At 41.6% G+C, this 19238-nt stretch overlaps 1 protein-coding gene across 1 annotated transcript in view; it reads left to right on the top strand.

Annotated features, from left to right (window-relative positions):
- Positions 1-15096, top strand: part of sdk2a (sidekick cell adhesion molecule 2a) — a 34124-nt gene extending 19028 nt beyond the window's left edge. The window contains exons 24-44 of the mRNA XM_084570668.1: positions 774-1011; positions 1104-1219; positions 1343-1532; positions 1696-1794; positions 3092-3286; positions 3391-3592; positions 3700-3803; positions 3967-4037; positions 4165-4300; positions 4490-4546; positions 4994-5095; positions 5239-5354; positions 5492-5678; positions 6688-6825; positions 8614-8775; positions 8899-9024; positions 9131-9295; positions 9398-9538; positions 10494-10638; positions 13149-13278; positions 14491-15096. Coding sequence (XP_084426794.1) covers positions 774-1011; positions 1104-1219; positions 1343-1532; positions 1696-1794; positions 3092-3286; positions 3391-3592; positions 3700-3803; positions 3967-4037; positions 4165-4300; positions 4490-4546; positions 4994-5095; positions 5239-5354; positions 5492-5678; positions 6688-6825; positions 8614-8775; positions 8899-9024; positions 9131-9295; positions 9398-9538; positions 10494-10638; positions 13149-13278; positions 14491-14901 — 3231 coding nt within the window. The 3' untranslated portion in view covers positions 14902-15096. The remainder of the gene's footprint in view (positions 1-773; positions 1012-1103; positions 1220-1342; positions 1533-1695; positions 1795-3091; positions 3287-3390; positions 3593-3699; positions 3804-3966; positions 4038-4164; positions 4301-4489; positions 4547-4993; positions 5096-5238; positions 5355-5491; positions 5679-6687; positions 6826-8613; positions 8776-8898; positions 9025-9130; positions 9296-9397; positions 9539-10493; positions 10639-13148; positions 13279-14490) is intronic.
- Positions 15097-19238: the final 4142 nt, after the last annotated feature.

Below are 19238 nucleotides of genomic sequence, written 5' to 3'. Positions count from 1 at the left end.
TTCTTCCTTATGTTTGTTCCCCTGGGGCTGCCATATGAATGAATACAAGTGTTGCATGCTGTGTATCCTTGATTCCTGCTGCTTTCTGTGTCAGTGTTCAGGCATTGTATGCTTACATCTGTCCATTACCATCCCTGTGCCTGTGCCTGTGCCAGTGCCTGAGCTGTGAGACACAGAGGCTGGTTGGCCCCTGCTGGACTAAAAATGATGGATATTTGGGGATTTAAAAGTAGAGAGGTGTCAGATGTGCGATATGTCTCTACAAATTAATGACAGAGCTCAGTGACTGTGTCCCTTTTTAATAGCTTGGTGTTAAAATGTTGTGGTCCACTTAATGGCTGTGGCTTAGCGTGAATCAAGACATTAATTTCAAGCACACTAAATACGCTTCCTGCAGACGTATTTAGGTGTTTAATATCTCACTTTTCACTTGCCACGCTCAGTTATGTACATGTTAGACATACTGCACTGAAAACAGGCTTAGCAACCATGTTTCAATTGCTTTTCAAGATACAGATTATTATTATTTACAGAATTTAACTGTTGACTGAGACTGAGAGTGCTATTATTTTCCTACAATGCAGTATGAAATCACCAGGTTTTAAAGTTAACACTACTCTGTGCAGTGTTAACTGCTTCTCATTGTCTTTAATCATAGCTGTTGTAAAATCATTGCAACATACAGCTTCTCATGGCTTATTACTTTATCATGTACTCTGTTATGATCAATCTTGCCAGAACTGGGGGATAAAAACAGCAAAAAATTATCTTAGCCTCTTCCAGAGTGGGAGTACAATGGCAATCCAGATCTTGTTGGCTACCGCGTGCAGTACTCCAAAGCAGGATCCAAAGGGGGAGTTCTTTCCCACATCATCATTGACCGGCTGGAGAGGGAGTTCACTATAGAGGACTTGGAAGAGTGGACTGAGTACGAGGTCAGAGTTCAGGCCGTCAACGGTATTGGCTTTGGACCCTGGAGCCAGGCAGTCTATGGCAGGACCAGGGAGTCTGGTGAGGAAGGAAATATGTAGACGCATGCCATTTTAAAGTTATGCAGGCAAGCTTGAAATGTTCTAAATGTTGTCCGTTATCTCCTGCTACAGTGCCCTCCAGTGGTCCCACTAATGTGTCAGCATTCGCTACCACTTCCAGTAGCATACTTGTGCGATGGGGAGAAGTCCAAGAGACTGACCGCAATGGACTAATCCTCGGCTATAAGGTCGCAGCTCATAACATAATTCAGAATCACCTTAATCTATAAGTAACTCATGGTGCTACTAATCTTATCACTGCTGCTACGGTAAACATCATCTAGCTTTATAGACCACTCTTCATCTTTTAGGTTGTGTATAAGGAGAAGGACTCAGACACAGCTCCCAACTTCTGGACAGTAGAGGGAAACACCAGTCACAGTGTCCAGCTGAGTGGTCTGGGCAAGTATGTCCTCTATGAGATCCAGGTCCTGGCATTCACTCGTATAGGAGATGGAAGGAGCAGCTCACCATCCATCTTAGAAAGGACCTTGGATGATGGTAAAGTGTTTAACGTACCAGTTTAGTCTTGCTGTTGTTGAACTTTTCTTAAAAATTTGTGTAATCTGTGTAATTGTATTTTAAGATACTTTTTATGAAATGCTTCAAGCCATTACATTAGTATTGCCATATTATTTATTTTGGTCATTTTTATAAATTACAGTACCAGGCCCTCCCATCGGCATCCTGTTCCCAGAAGTCAGAACCACCTCAGTCAGGCTCATCTGGCAACCTCCTGCACAGCCCAATGGCATTATACTAGGTGAGTTAACACTACGCAGTAGGGGTTGAACAATTTCCGATTTTTTAAAGTCGACTAATATGTGGTGAAAGTCGAGTTGACTTTTAGTCGATGACGTCACACATAAACACCCAGTAGAAAGAAATGCTCTGCAACAATGAAATCTATATTCTTGACCTGAATACATATTGTACCATCTCACACAAAGGAGGCTTTTCTGCAAGCTAACTGAAGGTCGTAGCCCACGTCAACACCATAAACACCATCAGGCTGACACTTATAATATGCGGCTCTCGCTCGGCAACAATGTCAACTGATAGAACACAACAGAACTGAACATAAACACAAGAAGTTATCAATACTGTGCACTGCAGATATGTATAGCCTATATAAATCAGCACTGTCAGTAGCATTTAATAGTACTTCACAGTACTATCTCCGAGAATCTCTGAATCCTGTTCCGTGTATAGCAGCTAAAGGTCTAATAACTTCAGACAATGAAATTCACCAGCTAATTGTTGATTTGCAGCCTCCTCTCTGTTACTGCGGGACGTTTGGTGAAGTTAAGAGGGTTTGGACCATTAGTGTTAGCGGATATCTTTTCAGATGAGTCAGTGTGTATTGCAGTAGTACTTTTGTTCTATTTTCTGCAGGTCACGGTAGAATGGGCTTCACATTTAGTGAAGTATTTCCACACACTTGATGAACTGCTGCTAGTTTGCTGCAATGACCCACTGGGCTCCTCACCGGTCTTCTTCTAGGAGGGATCCATGTTGTTATTTTCACATGACTGGTGACCAGTTGACTTTCTCCTTAAAGCGTCATGGCACAGCAGTGAAGTGGACTAGCTGACTAGTTGGTACAACCCTTATTAGGCAGACATTAATTTGTGCCTTTAAATAATACTGTGAGTTAAAAGCAGGGCCATGCAATTGTGTCTATCTGACGTCTTTCAGCTTGGTGATTTAAAAGCCTGTGCAAATTGCATTAGAGATTAGACAAAAATAATTTATAAATAAATAAAATAAACCAATGTAAAAGACACATGGGATGCACAAGGAATAAAATAAATAAATAACCAAAATAGGAACATAAAACTTAAAGTGCAGCCAGAGTGCAGTCTGGACGAAGTAGTCTGTCGTCCCAAATGAAATGTAATATAAAGCAGATGGAAGCAACAAAGTGTAAACTGCCGGTTCAAAGCAGGTTTTTCCTTCCGATTTCTACATAAATATGGTATTATCTGTACTATTATTTGATTTATTTTCCCTGCTGATCTATTTTTACACTCTATATTGATATGGGTTTGTCTCCTCAGCCTATCAGATCACACACAGACGAAACTCTTCAAACAGCAATGCTGCCACTGTTGACGTGCTGAGCCCCAGCGCGCGACAGTACACAGCATCTGGACTGAAACCAGAAATGGTTTATGTGTTCCGCCTCACTGCACAAACGCGAAAGGGTTGGGGGGAAGCTGCTGAGGCTTTGGTGGTCACAACAGAAAAGAGAGGTAAGCATAAAATCCTGCAGCTAGAATGTATTATTTCAATGATTCAATCCAAATATTAAGTCGGAGATGGACCGTGGGTGTGTGTGTGTGTGTGTGCCCTTCAGCTCGACCCCAACCCACAAGCCGTCCCACGGTGCCTCAAGAGGAAGTTCAGGCTCGCAGAGTGCTGTTGTCATGGGAACCAGGCAGTGATGGCCTGTCTCCAGTTCGTTACTATACGGTCCAGTACAGAGAGCTGCCAGACAGCAACTGGACTGTCCACTCTGCATCAGTCAGTCATGAGACACACTCCTACATAGTGGACAGGTAAATCTAAAAGCCCACTGTAATTCCTGTAAAAATCTTGTTTTGTTCTCTTGTTTCAGGACACATACAGACTCTACACACTCTTTCTTTTCTCTCTCGCTTTAAAGGTTAAAGCCATTCACTTCTTATCAGTTCCGCGTTAAAGCCACCAATGACATTGGAGACAGTGAATACAGTACAGAGAGTGAGGCCATCACAACACTACAAGATGGTAAGAACCTTTAAGTAGACATGAACACTGTGTAGCTGCTGTGTCTGTTGTTGTGCAGGAACTTATGAACGTTGACATGGATTTTCACAAGACAAGAATACTTGCTCTGCTGTTGCACATTTGTCCTCTATGCTGGTTTGCTAATACCTTTAATCTTGTCTAGTCCCAGACAAGGCCCCTACAGTGCTGTCTGTTACACCTCACACCACCACGTCTGTACTGGTCCGTTGGCAGGTACACTGTTCAGTTATTTTGTGAACGGGAAAATGGACGATGAAAGTGGAATTTATTGACTACAAGCTGTTGTTGTTGTGTATATCTCTTAAATATTGAACATTTATCAGATCCTCTCTCCTCCCAGCCTCCCTCAGAGGATCACATAAATGGAGTGCTGTTGGGGTTCAGGGTCAGGTACCGAGAATTACACTATGACAGAATACGCAGTTTCACTGTCCGCACGGTAAACAGTCCCTCAACCAACTGGGCGGATCTTGCGGGTGAGTTGACCATATACTGTTTAGCCATCAGCTGCCACGTGCAGAAAACTGTGCAGTGTGTAGTTTTAAATACACTTCATCAAGACCTACTGTTTATTGTAAAAAATCAACAGAAATGTGCCACCTTTTCCCATTTCTGCAAACTACCTTTATCTTACTGACCCTAGCCATTTTCTGTCCAAACTCCAGCTCCTTACAGCATCAGGAACTTGAGTGAATCCTCGCTCACCCAATATGAACTGGATAGTAAGTCTTATGTCTCCCTTCACACCTCCATCTGTCCCCCTCTGTTTGCATACATTCTGATCTTCTATTCTTTATTTCTACAAAATATACCATTTGTTTAACAATACCAGCAAGTTCCATCCTCCCAGGAACCCTTAGAGGCCTCATCCTGTGAGACAGATTCTTAGATGTGTGTACAAGACTTTAATCTCAAATCTGCCCGACCATTATTTCAGCGTGTTTTCTTTCTTTTTAATCCTTGACAACACTTCCCTGTGTCCCCACAACGTCTGCGTTTTTTCATGACTTTTCTGTCTAATTCCAACCTTTTTTTTTCTTTTAGTTCAATTTGCGATGTTGTCTTGTCACAGGAGTCGGCATGACTGTGTGTCTCTCTGGAGTAACTTCTTTTTGTTCCTTCATCATAACTCTTCTATTACAGTGTTGCTATGCATTGTCCCCTTGCAGATTTGAGTAAGCACAAACGCTATGAGATTCGTCTCAGTGTGTATAACGCAGTGGGAGAGGGTCCGAGCAGCGCACCGCAGGAGGTGTTTGTTGGCGAGGCGGGTATGTTTCTTTTCTTTATTGTGTGCAGAATGTGTGTAGTCTACCTAGGCATCTTTAATTCGGGCATATACAAATAAAAATACAATAAACAAATATATTGCTTAAAACTTATTATTAATTATTCAAACTCTGCCCTATTCTAGTCCCGACTGCCCCTCCCCAAAATGTGGTCATCCAGTCCTCAACAGCCACTCAGCTGGATGTTACATGGGACCCACCTCCACTGGATGCACAGAATGGAGATATACAAGGTTACAAGGTACCAATATTTATGTCTTCTTTTGTGTATTACGGGAAAACGAACCAAACTTGCATCATACATTTCATATTTATACAATATATATCCACTGAAATGGTGCCAATTCTGCATCCAACTCTATTTTATTCTGTTTTTAGATTTATTTCTGGGAGTTTCAGCTCCAGAATGAGACAGAGCGCTTGCGCACTCTGTTTCTGCCAGAGCTTGGAGTAAAGCTTAAAAACCTGACAGGCTACACCACCTACATGATCAGTGTGGCTGCATTCAATGCTGCAGGGGATGGGCCCCGATCCCTGGCCACCAGAGGGCGCACTCAGCAAGCAGGTGAGTTACTAAAGCTGCACGTGGCTAGGGATATTACAGTGATTCGTTCAAAAGCCAATGCCATTTATCCTTGTGTAAGGCATTCTGCCAACATCATGTGAATCATGTGAAGGGTAGTGCTTTTTGTGCCAACAAAAAATAAATGAGTGCTTTCATCTTTAGTCACTGTGTTAGACAAGACTCCAAACTGCAGTTGTTACTATGGCGTGTCCTGAGAGATATAGCTTGAGAGATTGGAGGCTTTTTGGCACCTCCTCCAGTACAAGCCATGCGGGTGGAAGCCCAATGACAACAGAGGAGCACAGAGTAAAGTGGGCGTTGGAGGGGGGGTGCACAATTGACAAAGACATCTGTGTTTACAAGTTAGTGAGAGTCCTTCCACTGCGGTTTCAGCAAAAAAAGAATGGTTTACAGTATAAATTTCTCTTGTCTTTGCCACCCCCTTGAAGGCTGTGACATTGGCAAAGGATACAAAGTGCTGAGAACTTACAAACCCAAGCAGGAATTTTGGCTCATTGCACCACAGGCTTCTGGGAAGTGAGCCAACACAAGCTTTTGTGATTTTTATGCAGAATTGTGGGTAAATCCTCACACTTAGCTGGATCTTGGTTGGGTCAGCAGGCAGAATTCCTAAAGCTCTTCTTCAAGGTCACAGAATGAGTTTGCACACCCTTGCGCTGACTTTTTATGCTGATTTTTAGTGACTCATATTGTCTGACAGTAATGCAAGGTTTTTCATTCTTTCCTTAATCTAAGATAAACCACACTACCTGTTCCACATGTTCAAATGTAATAGGACTACATTTAAACTAAACTATAAAAATATATGCTTTTACAATTCAATTATGTTATTCTAAAAACTTATTTGACACAAACTTTTTTAAAATATTTATTCCAGGGTGACATATCCAGATCAACACATTTCAGATTTGCAACAGAGTGTGGTGTGTAGTTTTTTTTTCTCAGATCCAACTCTAATCATATCTCTTCCCTCTTTCCTCTCCAAAAGCGCCGACTGCTCCCAGCTACATTCACTTCAGTGAGTTGACCACCACCTCTGTCAATGTGTCCTGGGGAGAGCCCAAGCAGGCCAACGGTATCATTGAGGGATACCGCCTGGTTTATGAACCCTGCTCTCCAGTTGATGGTGAGAAACTGTGCCTGGAGCCTAACAGCTCTACCGTCTCTTGACATTCCCCAGCTGGCTTTCTCAGGCATTAATTTACATCCTCTAGCCTGTTAACCATATTCATTTTTAACTCATGCCGCTTAAACCTATGCTTCAATTTGTTACAGATGACTATAAGCCCTGCAGTAACATACTCTATATGACATGATTAAATTTGCTGGAATTCTCTGGTGAGATTTCCCACAGCTTCTACTCTCACAGAAAGAAACATGGTTCATAACTGGCTAAGTGTGGTTGCCTGGACCAGATTGTCAAGTAAATTGGGAGCAGAGGTTGCTGTGGTCCCTGGGCTATCCACTAACATACCCAGAGTAAAAGTGAGCAGACCAGTAAAGACACTGAATATCTGAGTCATTCATAAAAAAGGTCTTGCTATCTTTTTCTGTCTGGACAAAGCCAGCTGAAAGTAGTAGACATTTTGTGTTATACATGCAAATGTGTCCACGTATCTCATACTCTGTCTGTCTGGTCTTATGTGTTACTCTTGTATTAACCTTGCAGACCTTGGATTAACATCAGACCTTGGTAACTCGATCGCAACTGGCCAGCTTTAAGTACATGTGGTCACACCTGGCATTAAAATGCCACATACATCCAAAGTCAGCACTTGAGAGTTGATCTCAAGATGTTTTTAATGATCTGTATGCAAATATATTGCAGTGAATATTAGAAACAGATGCTGTCTCTAATGGATCTCTACCTATCGCTGTATCAGACTTAGGGAGATGATACATATTTTGGAACAAACTGTAAAGTCTCTCTTTCACTGAAAGCATATGTGCTAAGTTGTAGCACCATGTGGTGGCTGTGGCTCAGTAGGTAGAGCAGACTGTCCACGAACCGGCGGATTAGCCAGTTGACCCCTGGTACAGGGACCACATGCTGAAGTGTCCTTGAGCAAAACACTGATCCCCAAGTTGTTTCCACAGATGTGGTGTGTGAATGTGTGTGTGCTTTTCTGAATGAATGGGTCAGTGTGTCATTGTGAATGTAAAGTGAGTATAATTACAAGACCATATACCGTATTTATTTATTGGTGTTACTTATTTTAGAGACCGGCTCAGATTATAACTGAACCCTGGAAGCTTCCAAACTCTGCCACTGCACGGATAGTGTAAGCGTAGAGTAAGGAAAATCTCAAGTAATAACAGAAAACTGAGACATTAATCATTATTGAAGAAATCACTAATTTTACTAATTTAGCACAAGGCTAACACATGATCACATCAGTGTTTAACCACAATGATTAGCCAAATTTTTTAATGATGAGACACACACAGCATACTCATATTTATTCACTGAATTTGTTATTTATTTATTAGATTTAACAGCTTCAAGGACATGATATTATAAAAGGCTCTTATTCCTAATAAACAGAAATAATTTATGCCAGTTTTTACTTTTCATGTATACCAGTAGTTGTGTATTTTTTGTCTTGGTGGTGGTTTTTAACGTGAGTCAGGAGGCGTTGTGTGTTCACACTGCCAAAGGCAGGCGGTCAAATGGGCAACAGACCACCTCCTAATGTGAGATCAGATCACTCAAATATGTCTTCAAGGTGTCCCAGGTGTGTTCACATCTTTATTTTAAGCTGACCACTTGCGATTGTATTGCCCATGTTAGTGCAAGGCTGAATGGGGCCTCTGTGTCTGGTCTTGTGCACAAAGCTTGGCTATTTGGTGCTTGTAGAAAGCAGTATCTAGAGTCTTAGTGTTTCCTGTACAGACTCCTCTCCTCGCACTCCAGGTGTCAGTAAGATAGTAACAGTAGATGTGAAAGGCAGCGCTCCCCTGTGGATGAAGATCAAGGACCTGGCTGACGGTGTCACTTATAACTTTCGCATCCGGGCCAAAACACTCACGTATGGCCCTGAGGTGGAGGCCAACATCACCACTGGACCTGGAGAAGGTGGGATAATCTACAGCTGTTATATACTACTCCTTTTTCCCCCACTGTTAATGTCAGTAATATAATATTCAGAGAAATTTCTTGCCTTTCCTTTTAAATATCCACCATTTGTGTCTTCACAAGGATCCCCTGGCCCTCCTGGAGAACCCTTTATTTCTCGCTATGGCACTGCCTTGACACTGCATTGGACAAGTGGTGATCAAGGCCGTGCACCTATCACACGATACGTTATTGAGGCTAGACCTTCTGGTGAGCCAGTTGCACCAACAGTTAATAGTTAACAGCAAATATCTATAGCAATCTGTCCATCATTCAGCTTTGGTTTTATTCGTCTGTTTTCTCATTTTAACTTTAGATGAAGGATTGTGGGATATCCTTGTGAAAGACATTCCTAAGGAAGTGACGTCCTACACACTTAATCTGGACATGCTGCGAGACGGAGTCACCTATGACTTTCGAGTTATTGCTGTCAACGACTATGGCTATGGGTCCCCCAGTGCCCCCTCCCCTTCCATATCGGGTTAGTTTGCGTTCAGCTGAAGAGAGAGTTAATGCATCATTGTTTTAACTGTAGAAAACTTTTTATTTATGTCTTGATATGTGTTATGTGTTGTGTTTTAAGCCCAGAAAGTGTCTCCCTTCTATGAGGAGTGGTGGTTCTTGGTCGTTATCGCTCTGGTGGGCCTCATCTTTATCCTCCTTCTTGTTTTCATCCTCATCATCCGAGGGCAGAGTAAAAAATACACCAAAAAAGCAGACTCAGGTAGGACAAACTTTTCAGTTTCTCTGCTTATGCTACTCAAGATATTGAGCAGAATTTGGCTTCCCACACATTTGAAGACCCGCACAATGGGACAAATTACCTACATCTCCCCACATTGTTTGGCTGACAGGGAAAAGATAAAGGTTGTTGTCTGTGTTATAGGCAGAGGAATAAATATTATTGTTCCCGTTTAACTACAGTGAGGATCAATACCAGGATAAATGGCTCGGCAGAGGTGCAATGCATAGATCATTAGTCAGCCTGAGAGTAATTATATAACTACAGCACAAGTGGCTGCCATACCACTGTATCAACAAGACAATGTTCAGGATTGTAATTTACCGCAGATGATGCTACTGCTTCTTAAAACTACTTTGTCATAGTCTTCAAACGCACAGAGGAAATGAATCAGTGTTTGTAGACTTTGTTAATTGTAGTAAGTAACCGTCACAGGGTGGGGGAGAGGTTAGTCCAAGACTGCAGCAGCAGGAAGTAGCCAGAAGTAGGAGTGGACAGAATACTGAAGCAGAATAGAGGTGGTTTTGGGAAACAAAGTCAAGAGTCAGGTCAAGCCTTCCAAACGCCTTGTATCTGTGACTTTTTAGCTTAACCGGCCAGGGTCACTGGGGTCAGTAAACAGAGCTTTGGCCAGCACATACAAGGACTGTATTTGTATGAGAACACAAATAAGGCTTCTAAGGCCCTAACCCAATGTGAACCTGGTTCATCCTACCGGAGGCTGATAGTTTTAAAGATGGTGATCTAGCCAATGAGTCATAAAGGAGCTTGCAGTTATACTCTAAATTAAGGGAGGTGTGATTAAAAAAAACCTATGGAAAACTAGTTTTGTTTTTATTGTTCATGTTTATCTCCTTAAGAGTGTTTTCATTAAAGACTGCAAATCATTTATTGCATTCCACAACGCAAATAATGTCTTCCTCATACCCCTGTCCAGGCAACCACTCCAACTGCACGGCGCTGCCTCTGACCCATGGAGAGATGGTACGTCTGGATGAGGGACGCTTCCCATCCCTAGAGCTCAACAACAGACGCCTGTCTGTGAAAAACTCCTTTTGCCGCAAAAACGGAATTTACACCCGGTCAGTCACCATTACTTTTAGTATGCAGTCTGTTTTACACATTATTATCCATGGTGTTCAGCTGACCAATATTCCCTCACAGGCAAATATTTCATGTCTCAGACACATTATTAGCTCAGTTTAGTCTGTATTTCTTCCTTCAGTTCAGTGTGTTACTTGTAATTTTGCAATGATGTAGCACTGTGTTCCTCTCTTCCTACACAATTGTATGCCAGCCTTGAGAGCAGACCAAACGTTCAGATGCCCAACTGCTGATTTTAGCCTCCTTCCTATCATCTAGTTTATGTTCAGTGTTTGTGTGAAACAACAGTTTCTGTAAGGGGTCAGCAAAATACCAGCTATTTAGCATTCAAGTACGTCTGCCTGTAAATGCTATGTAAATATTTTTTTCAAGGATAGTACATTTTAAGTACTTCATATAATGCTGCTGTTCAAGTGTCAATTTTTCTGATAAGTTTTGTTTTAATTGGTTATTAGATTATTGACATCATGATGACTACAAGTTGCCATGCCAGCCGCTCCAAAGTGGTCCTGTAGGGCTGTGAGGGTTGGAAAACATAAACAAATAAATAAGTACAGTGTATAATCCAACATTTCTTTGTAACTGGTGGAGGTAGAGAAGAGCACAGTATTACTCAAACGGAAAGACGAGTGAGTCCATTGGAAGTATGGGTGGGGCATCGATAATGTGGCTCTGCAACGGTCCACTCTCTGTACTGCACAGACTCTGGCTCCAAACTCGCACTCGATGGCGCCAACCATATCCCCTGGAAAGTAGCGTCAGTTCGGCCAGTGCAAGGGAGTGGGGACGCATTGTCCATATTTATATACAGTCTATGGTCCATCACTGTTTAGACAAACAGTGCTCATGGTCAGCAGATTAGAAGGACTTTGGTGGACTAATGTTTATGTAAACATTTGATAAGAGGAATTTCACAACTCTGCCGCATGGGAAATTTGTGCGTGGAGACGTGAGTCATGGCTGGGTGGATGGTTGATTGGTTGTGTTGGGGGATGGGGGTTCAGAGTCTGCTTCTTGTCACAGCACAGAAACAAGACGTTAGTCTTGGCACACAGTTTCCACAATATGGTGGAATGTGCCGGGGGTGCATTGAAGAACTGGGGAACTTGCTATTTTCTCCTTGACCACGGAGGCCAAGGAGGGGATCAAAGGGCCTTGAGTAGCTCCCTCTCTTGGAAGAGCTGCTAATGATCTGTAAACCAAGGACGAAGAGTGGGAGGGCTCCCTATGGGATATATGAAAGGGTGTAGAAAAAAAGGATGAATTAGACAGACAAGACAAGGGAAAAATACAGTGTTCCTAAATAATTCAAAGCTCTAAATCTTGATTGCCCCTCCTCCCCACTCATCTAGCCCCATCCTTTCATTTCTGACTCAACCTTGTTGAATATTTTTTCACAGTCCACCCCCTCACATCATCCCCTTTAACCTAAAGGAGACATCCCTTTGTTGTGTCAACCCTTTCATGGCCGTTGTCATGTTGTGTCTCCTAGGCTTGTTCTAGGCTGTCAAGGTTGTCTGCTTTCTACCTTGGTATTACACTTGACATCACTGCATTTTATTCTTGTCTATTCAGTCCCCATATGCAACATTTTCAATTTTCGATCATTTAAATATTCACATTACTGCATGCAGGTGGCCATGCCTAGTTTATAGAATTATTTAGTCTTTTTATTCTCAAATCAACTGAGGAAGCTTGTTTCTTAATTCTCTATTATCCTGAGCTGCATACTGAAGCCATTTATGACACTGATGTGAGGGAAGAGGACTACTTTTGGCTCACTGACTATCCAGTTCAATCTCAACAAACCTTGAATACAGCAGCAATGATTACTGCAAAAAAAAAAAAATAAAAAGAATAATTGTCTTCACAGAAGTTTCTTTCTGCTTCACTTCGTGGACTTAATGACTAGAGTTTAAAGAAGAGGTCTTTTTACTTGATTTGAAACCATGTAAGACATTTGTAATACTCACAGAGTTTAAGCTATTCTTAGTTGTCAGGTTTGTGTCTGTAAAGTTGTTCAGCTTTAATCACCATGTAGAATCATTTCAAAAGGATGTCCACTTATTCTTTTTATATGCAGGCCCCTGTTTGGCTTCCCCTGTCAGGCTCACTAATGAAGACCAATTATAATGTCCTTCCTGCATTGTGTATTAGTGGCTTCCATAAATGCACAGATAATTCCGTCATTGTCAGAACTATGCAATCATTGTCTAAGAATGCCCTGTGAGATGTGAAACTTCCTCATTTCTATAACCGTTTTGCAAGCTTAATTGGTGCCAGTCACAGCACCAAGTTTTTTTTTGTTTTTTTTTTACACATGTTTACACACGTGCTCACCTAAAAGAGAGAGTTCTAAAAAACTGTTTGGATGTTTCTAAAGGAAATTATTACGTGCTTTCTTTTTCCTTACAGCCTTATCTCATTTTCAGGTCTGTATTGCTCCCTCTTGCTTTTCATTACTGACACACAATCTTAATCCCTGCAGGTCTCCCCCAAGACCCAGTCCTGGAAGTCTGCACTACTCAGATGAGGATGTCAGCACTAAGTATAATGATCTAATCCCAGCGGAGAGCAGCAGTTTAACTGAAAAACCCTCTGAGATATCTGACTCTCAGGTAAGCAGCATCCTCAGCCTAACCTATCCCCAGCTGGAATAAGCCACAAACATTAATTTAAGAATACAATTCATCAAGAATGAATTAATTAAAATACATTCAACAATTTGAATTCCTCCAGGGCGAAGCTGTAACCCTTTCAAACAACGAAAAAAATACCATATTCCACTTTCCTTTACACCTTGTCTCCGGGCGAACATTTAAATATCCTCAAAATTACATATACTTTCTTACCCTAGTCTTGGCTGACATATTTGGATCCTTTAATACTGGATTCCCTCATGGGAAGGACAAATACAACCAATCCTAGTGTTTCGTGTGTTATGATATCTTCACGACAAATAAATATTCCTCAAACAGGAAATTATTTCTTAATGTGGACTGCTGGGTCTCGCCTTTTTATATGATGACAGGAACGGCTCAGCGTGGGTGGAATGGTGGCGAGAGAGAGGGATTAAAAGTGTTGAGGGATAATAAATTCAAGAGGCAGTGAAGCAGATTATAGCAGATTCTGAACATCTGTTGCTCCACGCTCACACAACATCCCCCTGGACAAGTTGTCTGGTACCTGCACAGTCAAAACATTGTTTAACCTGGTTTGTGCAAACACTGCTCTCCCGCGAGACACGGACTAGCGTTATTCTTTCTCTGCATAGCCTCCCACTGTTTACCTGCCACTTGTGCAAATAAATGGTGCCTCGACATCTGTTAAGCTGTAGTGTCTCAATAAAGCAGCGGATGGGCAAGCACTTGTGAGAGTAATTTGCTGTCTTTTTAACTGTTTGTGTTTCTCAGCAAGTACAATGTAGTGGAACAACCACAGGATTTACCCACACATGTACAGCATTTGTACCTTAAAAGATTGATGGCTTTATGGAGTATTACAAGAGAAGCAAACTAATCAAGTAAACATTATCTCTTTCCAATTTTAGGGGACTCTTGTGTACACTTATCATGTTTGTTCTCCGCAGAGCTATGGGTGAGCTCCTACGTATGAAAACTGTCTGCCCCATAGAATTGCGAATGGATAATAGATGTTATCTGCTGTACTATGACTCAGTGTTGTGCAGTTTGTCAGAAAATAGAATTAGTCTTGATTTGAGAGTGTAAATGTAGCTGTGATCCATTGTAGTAAACATCCCATGTCCATTTAGTATTAGTATTTTTTACTGATGAAGTGACTTCTAACAACTTTTCCTGATTGACTTACAGGGTAGCGACAGCGAATATGAAATGGATCAGAGCCGACAGAAGACCCACTCCTTTGTCAACCACTACATCAGCGACCCCACCTACTACAACTCCTGGCGGAGACAGCAGAAGGGCGTCTCTCGTCCACCGGCGTACGGCTACTCCCAGCCCGAGCCCCTGGTGGAGCAAGAGTCACGGCAGCACCCACCACCTGTGCCGCCTCTGCCCCCTCTCATCCCCCAGAGTGCCCCATCCCCACAGCCCCAGTGCCAGGGCCAGGGCACCCTGTTCAGGCCTAAGGGAAGCCGGACTCCCACACCCTCCCTTCTGTCCTCCGAACCCTCCAGCCAGCACAACACTCTCTACCGCCCCCCCAGCAGCTTGGGCTGTGCCGCTCAGGCACCTACCGCAGGCTTCTCCTCATTTGTTTGACACACAGCTCTCCTTGAAATAACAACAGGACCATGAGGACAAGTTTTCATTTCGTTGTTGTTTATTTTGTTTATTTGTATTTTGCTCTTTTTTTTTTTCATCTTTTGCTCTGTCTTACAGAGTTGTAGCCCAATATTAGCATTGCAGGCATCTTAAATAGTGCTTTCTCCTCTGTGAAGAGTGTGTATGATTGTGTTTAGCACATATGCTTGGTTAATGTATTATGTATTTTATAAAAAAGACAATCATTTGAAGGTTTTTATGCATTAATTCAAGGCATATCTATTTGGGGGATCAACCATGTAAACAAAGAAGAACAGAACCTGAAAATGAAATCTTTTAAAACACAGTATTATTGTTTAATATAAGAAGTTTATGGCAACAACCACCTTAGACCCATAAAGACAATGGATTATTTGACTGGCTGAGTCTGGCCTATGGGGGGAAAAAAAATAGAATAAGTGATTTCTGACCAAGGGTCAAACTGATAGTGAAAAATTAACTCGAAGAGAGGCACTCATGGTCACCTTGGCCCTCAGTTGCCTTTGACTCTCACGCTGCCTAATCACTGTTGCAACCGCGTCACGTGTTTACTATGTATTTGTCGCATATTGTTTACCAGATGTTTATATCAATCAGCTTGAAGCTCAACATTTTCAGAACATCACTAGTGATAATGTTGTGAATCACATTAAAGCATTGTGGCACCTTTATAGTAGTCTGAGGATGTTGATTGTGTGCTGGTACTTCAAGAGTACTACAGTTTCTTTTTGTTTGTGTTTCTGCACAGGATTACTGGGTACAATGACATGCAATTGGTCACTTGTAAAAATGCTCAGAAGAAGAACCTAAGTGTTCCCACAGTACAATTTCAGTTTACTCATTAAGCCGATGAAGCTAAACTGTGTATCTAAGATTATTTAAAATATTTATTTAAGGATGGACAGCTACAGAACATAGTTTTTATTTGTGGAATGTTTTCCTAATTTACGTGACATGTATGTTGATCGTGTTACAGTGTAACAGGCCATGTGTATGATTTTTGGAAACATGTTCTATGCTAACACGGCAGTATACATATGGAATGCTGAGATGTTTTATACAATACTTTTGAATATGCTGGTTCTATACAAAGGTTGAATGAGATATTGCTGTGCTGGAGTTGGACCCAACTAAGACTTAAACGGTCTTCAAGGTCCAGAAACACCATCTGTCGTATTTCCAATGTGAACATTACTGTATACATCATGAAGGAAACAGTGTGGCCCTATTCCATACTACACATGGTAGCTCTCTAAAATAAATGATTTTATTTTGTAAAGTTTGTCTTCATGAATCATCAGAATATTGTAGGACATAGTGTAGTGTTATATTTTAGCAAATATTCAGGGAAATTGTATGACAGATTGACAGATTTGTCTTGTAACAGTATAAATAGATGGTATAAAAAAATAGAAACGGTATGACACCCTGCAGACAACTATCAAATATTTTTGGAATACAAAGCAATTTGTGGTACTCGACCCTACAACGGGACATGATTGGTATGCAGAGCAGCGAGTTGGACAGATTTGAAGAACAACTTGATCTGGTGCAGGCATGCTAAAAACCTGGAAGAGGGTCAGACAGCTTGGATAATCTTCTTATTTCAGGCCAGAAAACATTGATTTTAAACAAATCAAAGGGAGAAAGAATAGAGGGAACAAGCTGAAAAGAATTTAGGGATAAGACAAATATCTAGTGCAGATAGTATTTGCTGCTGGAACATATTCTTTTGCCCCCATCAAAAACACAAAACGGTTAAATTCAATATAAATCACACTGACAAGTTAAGTGGGTGGATCATTGTTCTTTGATCAGTATGTCGATGCAAATATTACTGAATTATTGAGTTACATTTCAGTGATCGGTCATGTGAAAAGTCTGATAAATAGTTTCTTCCCCAACAGTGTTCCACAGCAACAAATCAGCTGTTGCCCTTTCACACATATATCACATAACAGGAGACTATTTTTGCCAGATGTGTTTTCACCTGATAGCAATATCCTAATATTGGTTTGAGTATGCAGGAGGAGGACTCATACGCAATAATAGCTTTTCTTATCTTGATACCATTACCTCATGTATTTGGGCATACACTGATCAGGCATAACATTATGACCACTCTGAGGGTGTCTTGTGTTGTCTGGCTACAGGATGTTGTTAGTGAGAAGTTGGAGGCCAGGTCAACATCTTGTGCTGTTCTTCATGTTTTTTGAGTTGTTCCTAAACAGCTGGATATGGCTGCTGCCATCAAGGAGTGTCATTGCTATGGGATGGGGGTGCCTGGTCTCACCTATAGATTGTTGAGGTTCAATGCATCTGAATGTGTTTTTTTGGAATGAATTGGAGAATATTCCAACTCTAACTAGGTTTCACCACAAGGCAGTGTGCTCACATTTTCATGTATCTGTTCAATCAGCAAGGGTTGCTGAGGTCTGTTCACCCCATGGGAATGCACACAATGTCCCTCCACTGGGAGTATACATTCAGGGGGTTTTCACTCTGGTGGCTCTAGAAGACTCAAGAATTGCATGGTTCCCAATCACAGAGAAACTGTTGGCAGGAAAGGTATGGCATAAAGGTATGGTGCAAAGACCTCCTCCATCCTCCAAGATGTTTGGGCATTGCCACTGACCGTTATGCATTACCTACTGTCCCTTATCAAAAAAGCTTTTATGGCCCAATACATGAAACTGACATTGAAGAACTATGGACAGAAAAAGGCTGACTATGACATCACCTCATGTCACATGTGCATAAAGCAAAAAATTGTACTTGAAAACATTGTAAAGAGTTAAGGCAACAGCAAGCTAGCACATGCCGTGTGTTTAGCGCCTGTGACAGGAAATGACTCTCAGTTCCAGCTGTGGTTGTTATCTGTGTTTGTTATCTAAGGGTGAGACTGAAAGAGGACCATTCTATAGAGCTGGCCTCAGCAAAACCGTGCTTTTCAGTTGGTCTACATTTTATTAATTTTAGATGACCACATCATTTGAATATATTTTAATCTAGTGTTGTGATAGATTTGTAAAATGAGAGGAGCCTTCGATGCGTGTTGTCTTCGTCATTCACATCCGTTTCTTTTGCACTGGTTCACTGGGTTGATGATTCATTGAGAGGGATCTCTTTTCATGGCACATTCTGTCAGCAGTCTAGTATGCTGAATTAGCTGAGAAGTTGCCATCAGGAGTCTGCAAGATGCACCACAAAAACTACAAATGTTCTTTGATGGCCCAACGCCAGCAAACTGCAGTGTGTCATGACCCCTAGGCTAGTAGCCAATACAAAATAGAAAGTTAGTAATGTACTGTACCCCTTTAAGCTGTACACCCCACTGGCTCCACCTTCGTCAGCTTGAGAAAAAGTTGATATATTTGTTACGCAGGTGCAGACCCAAGAGAGAGGCCACAGAAAAAAAAAAAAAACAACAAAAAAAAGGGTGAAACTAGTAGTGACAGTCTTTAGACAGTAAATAACCAATGATTTCTGGATGGCGCTAAATACTTCAGGATCTGCTGGCATCACAATACGACCATGTTGTACCTGACTGCTAAAACTGTAAAATTCAAAGGGGTACCATGGCCAGTCTGAAATGGTGATACAAGGAAAAAGCCAGACTTCAACTGCCACGGCTTACAAGCATCAGAGTATATCATACTCCACAAGACAAAGCAACATCCTCTTCTGGTATTCCATTTAACAAAGCTGTGAACGCTAGAAATATGATATAGGTCTATTACTGCACTTATTGAAGAAATATATGACCTCAACTGAAACCTCTTCCACTAGACTGAATTGATTTTTTTGTTACCTCATATCCATTACTTGGACTTTTGCCTATATGTCACTAGGAGGCTTTCCATTCAACTGATGTGTGTCTGGTTTGCAATTTTGTATTAAATATCTCTTTATACATATAAAAGGGGATGTTCACACATCAGGCCCTGCGACAGACTGGCGACCTGTCCAGGCTGTACCCCGCCTCTCGCCCGATGACAGCTGGGATAGGCTCCAGCAGACCCCCGCGACCCTCAACAGGAATAAGCGGGTACAGAAGATGAATGAATGAATGTTCACACATCACTACAGGATGAGGGCTGAGATAAAGATCTGATGACTGACATAAATGTGGAGTTATAGTCACGGCGTAATTGCAGTGTTTGTAATATATTATCCAATTTCCTGTCTTGAGCAGATTTTAATAAGCATGTTGGGACTGACTGAGAGTAATCTTACTGGGAAACTTCCAGTAAACGTGCACACTTAGTATTCATTCAAGTATAGGTCAGCCATTT

The sequence above is a fragment of the Chelon labrosus genome (genome assembly GCF_963514085.1).
Source record: "Chelon labrosus genome assembly, chromosome: 21".
In the NCBI taxonomy this organism is placed as follows: domain Eukaryota; kingdom Metazoa; phylum Chordata; class Actinopteri; order Mugiliformes; family Mugilidae; genus Chelon; species Chelon labrosus.
This window is presented reverse-complemented; position numbering and strand designations above follow the sequence as displayed.